The sequence below is a fragment of the Camelina sativa genome, chromosome 4, assembly GCF_000633955.1.
Source record: "Camelina sativa cultivar DH55 chromosome 4, Cs, whole genome shotgun sequence".
Taxonomy (NCBI): domain Eukaryota; kingdom Viridiplantae; phylum Streptophyta; class Magnoliopsida; order Brassicales; family Brassicaceae; genus Camelina; species Camelina sativa.
The window spans coordinates 22,992,536-22,995,284 of record NC_025688.1 but is presented as its reverse complement, the minus strand read 5'-3'; the positions used below and the strand labels follow the sequence as shown (position 1 = coordinate 22,995,284).

The 2,749-nt window shown below is 37.7% G+C and overlaps 1 protein-coding gene across 1 annotated transcript in view; it reads left to right on the top strand.

Annotated features, from left to right (window-relative positions):
• The window catches only part of LOC104784195, a 4,190-nt gene extending 2,335 nt beyond the window's left edge, over positions 1-1,855 (top strand). The window contains exons 2-4 of the mRNA XM_019244207.1: positions 197-330; positions 439-1,311; positions 1,394-1,855. Coding sequence (XP_019099752.1) covers positions 197-330; positions 439-1,311; positions 1,394-1,855 — 1,469 coding nt within the window. The remainder of the gene's footprint in view (positions 1-196; positions 331-438; positions 1,312-1,393) is intronic.

Here is a 2,749-nt window from a genome sequence, read left to right as displayed (position 1 = left end):
CACCTAGAAACACGGTTGAAGATACTAACCTTGGTACAAAGGTTTGATTATTTTGTTTACAAATCGAGACCAACACTATTGATTGTCAAGTGTTGGGTTAAAGGATGCAAGTGGAGGGTAAGAGCTGCAACAATAAATCACTTTCCAAAGTTTGAGGTCCGTGTGTTTATTTCAGCACATACATGTTCTGTAACAGAGCGTTCTACACGTGCTCGACAAGCAGATCATCATATTCTAGGAGAGTTGTACAAAGATTTTGTTGGTGGAGTTGGTCCCAAGGTACTGCCAATGCATGTTGCTGAAGCGTTAAATAAACGCTTTCAAATCAAGGTATAATTTTTCCATTTATTTAGCATTATTTTGATTATTTTGTTTAGCTTTAGCATTATTCCGTTTTTTTTTTCACAACAATGAAAAAAAAATATTTGTTGATGATAGATGGATTATTGGAAAGCATATCGAACGTTAAGGCATGCTCGCGAGTTGGTCAGGGGTAGTCCAGAGAGTGGTTATGAGCAGCTTCCTACATATTTGTATATGATAAAAAGGGCAAATCCTGGAACTTTTACACAGCTTGATGTTGATGAAGCTCAAAGATTTAAGTACTGTTTTCTAGCATTTGGTGCAAGCATACAGGGATTTCCGTTTTTGAGGAAAGTGGTTGTTGTGGATGGTACTTTTTTACAGGGAAAATACTTAGGGACACTACTGACAGCAACAGCTCAAGATGGCAATTTTCAGATTTTTCCAATTGCTTTCGCCGTGGTTGATACAGAGAATGATGAATCATGGGAATGGTTTTTCAAGCAACTCAGCTGTGTGATACCTGATGATGAAAGTCTTTCCATTATTTCTGATAGGCACAAATCAATTGGGAAAGCTATTAAAAAGGTTTATCCGAAGTCTAGTAGGGGAATATGCACATACCATATGTACAAGAATATTTTGGTTCGGTTTAAAGGTCGAGCAGAATTTGCTTTGGTTAAAAAGGCGGCAAATGCTTTTAGACTTATCGACTTTCAAACCACATTTGATCAGATAGAAGCCATGAATCCAGCACTACATGAGTACCTCGTAAGGGCTGATGTGCGTATGTGGACTCGTGTACATTTCCCAGGTGATAGGTACAACTTGCTTACAAGCAACATTGCAGAATCAATGAATAAGGTCATGTCACATGCTAGGAGCTTTCCTATTGTACAACTATTGGAAGAAATAAGGTCCATGATGACTAGGTGGTTTTCAGATAGAAGGACTGATGCATTGAAGATGACAACAGACTTGACTCGTGGTGTAGAGAAAATTCTCCAGGTCTGTTCGTTTTCATCCTTTCTTAGCAAGTGTGTATGTTATACAACTAAGTTTCTAATATAATGTCGCTATTATTTTATAGGGTCGTGTGGACTATGCTAAGTTACTTACTGTCCAAGATATCGATGCACACCAAGTACAAGTAACAAGTGGAACATCTCTGCATGTTGTCAATTTGAAAGATAAAAAGTGTACGTGTCGCAGGTTTGACTTGGAGAAACTCCCTTGTGCACATGCAATTGCGGCCGGTGAATTCAGAAACATTTCTCGCATTTCAATGAGTCATCCTTATTATCGGAAACACTACGTTTACACTTCCTACGAGAATGCCATCATGCCAAGGGAGCTTGATAAATCTGTTCCTGGACATGTGATAACGAAGGTATGTAGACCACCGATTCCAAAACAACAACCAGGTAGACCAAAGAATTCAAGAATCAAATCAGCATTGGAAATTGCAATGGAAAAGAAGAAGCCAAGAAAACAATACACATGTGGTAATTGCAACCAAGTAGGGCATAATCGCAAGACATGTACTCTATAATTTCCTAGTTTTTGTTATCTTCCCAAGTTCTCTTTATTTTTTTGTTGAAAATGACAATGCTTTCATTGACATAGAATTCTTTTTAGTTCAAAGTTCTTTTATATTCTCCACTTCTTTTGTTAGTAACAATTTAAAATTTAAAATGAGTATATTATCATCATTCACGTTCAAATTCACATGCAAAAGAAGAATAGTCTTCAAGTTATATTATCATCATTCACGTTCAAATTCACATGCAAAAGAAGAATAGTCTACAATTATAATGTTATTACAAAACGTAAGGCAATGAAACAAAATAGTCTACAAGGACTCATCAACTAGGGAAGGGATGATAACAGCTCGAGGAGGTGAATAAGTCATATTAGGTGGTATGGCTAATTCTCTGACTTTATCGTATAATTCCGCTGCAAGCTTAATCCGAAGAGCCAACATGTTCTCATCGCAAAGCCCATCAAATGTTTTCCCAAGAGCTAAACATTCAATGTACTTAAGAGCATACACACCACAATCACCTGGATTTTCATTCCGAGGAACATTTTTCTTCACCCTTCTCAATTCCAACATTGCTCTGCTCTTTTTACGGTTTGTCTCAGGAATCATGTCACTTAACATCGCAGGAATCATTCGCCTTAAAGGCAAACATGCAATGGCCATTTGTTCGTCATTCACCAAGGTTGGTATGCTATCATAGATGTGAATCTTCTTACCTCGCAAGTCAATATCCAAAGCCACCCAATGGTTCCCATTGACAAAAAGACAAGCGTATAAGTTATCCACATCAATCCACCACTTCTTGTTCGTAGCTGACTCCTCAGGATATTCACCAAAAACGTGTTTCACATAGGAATCCCGAAACACAAAATTCTTAGGCCCCATATCAAACTGTATGTAGTC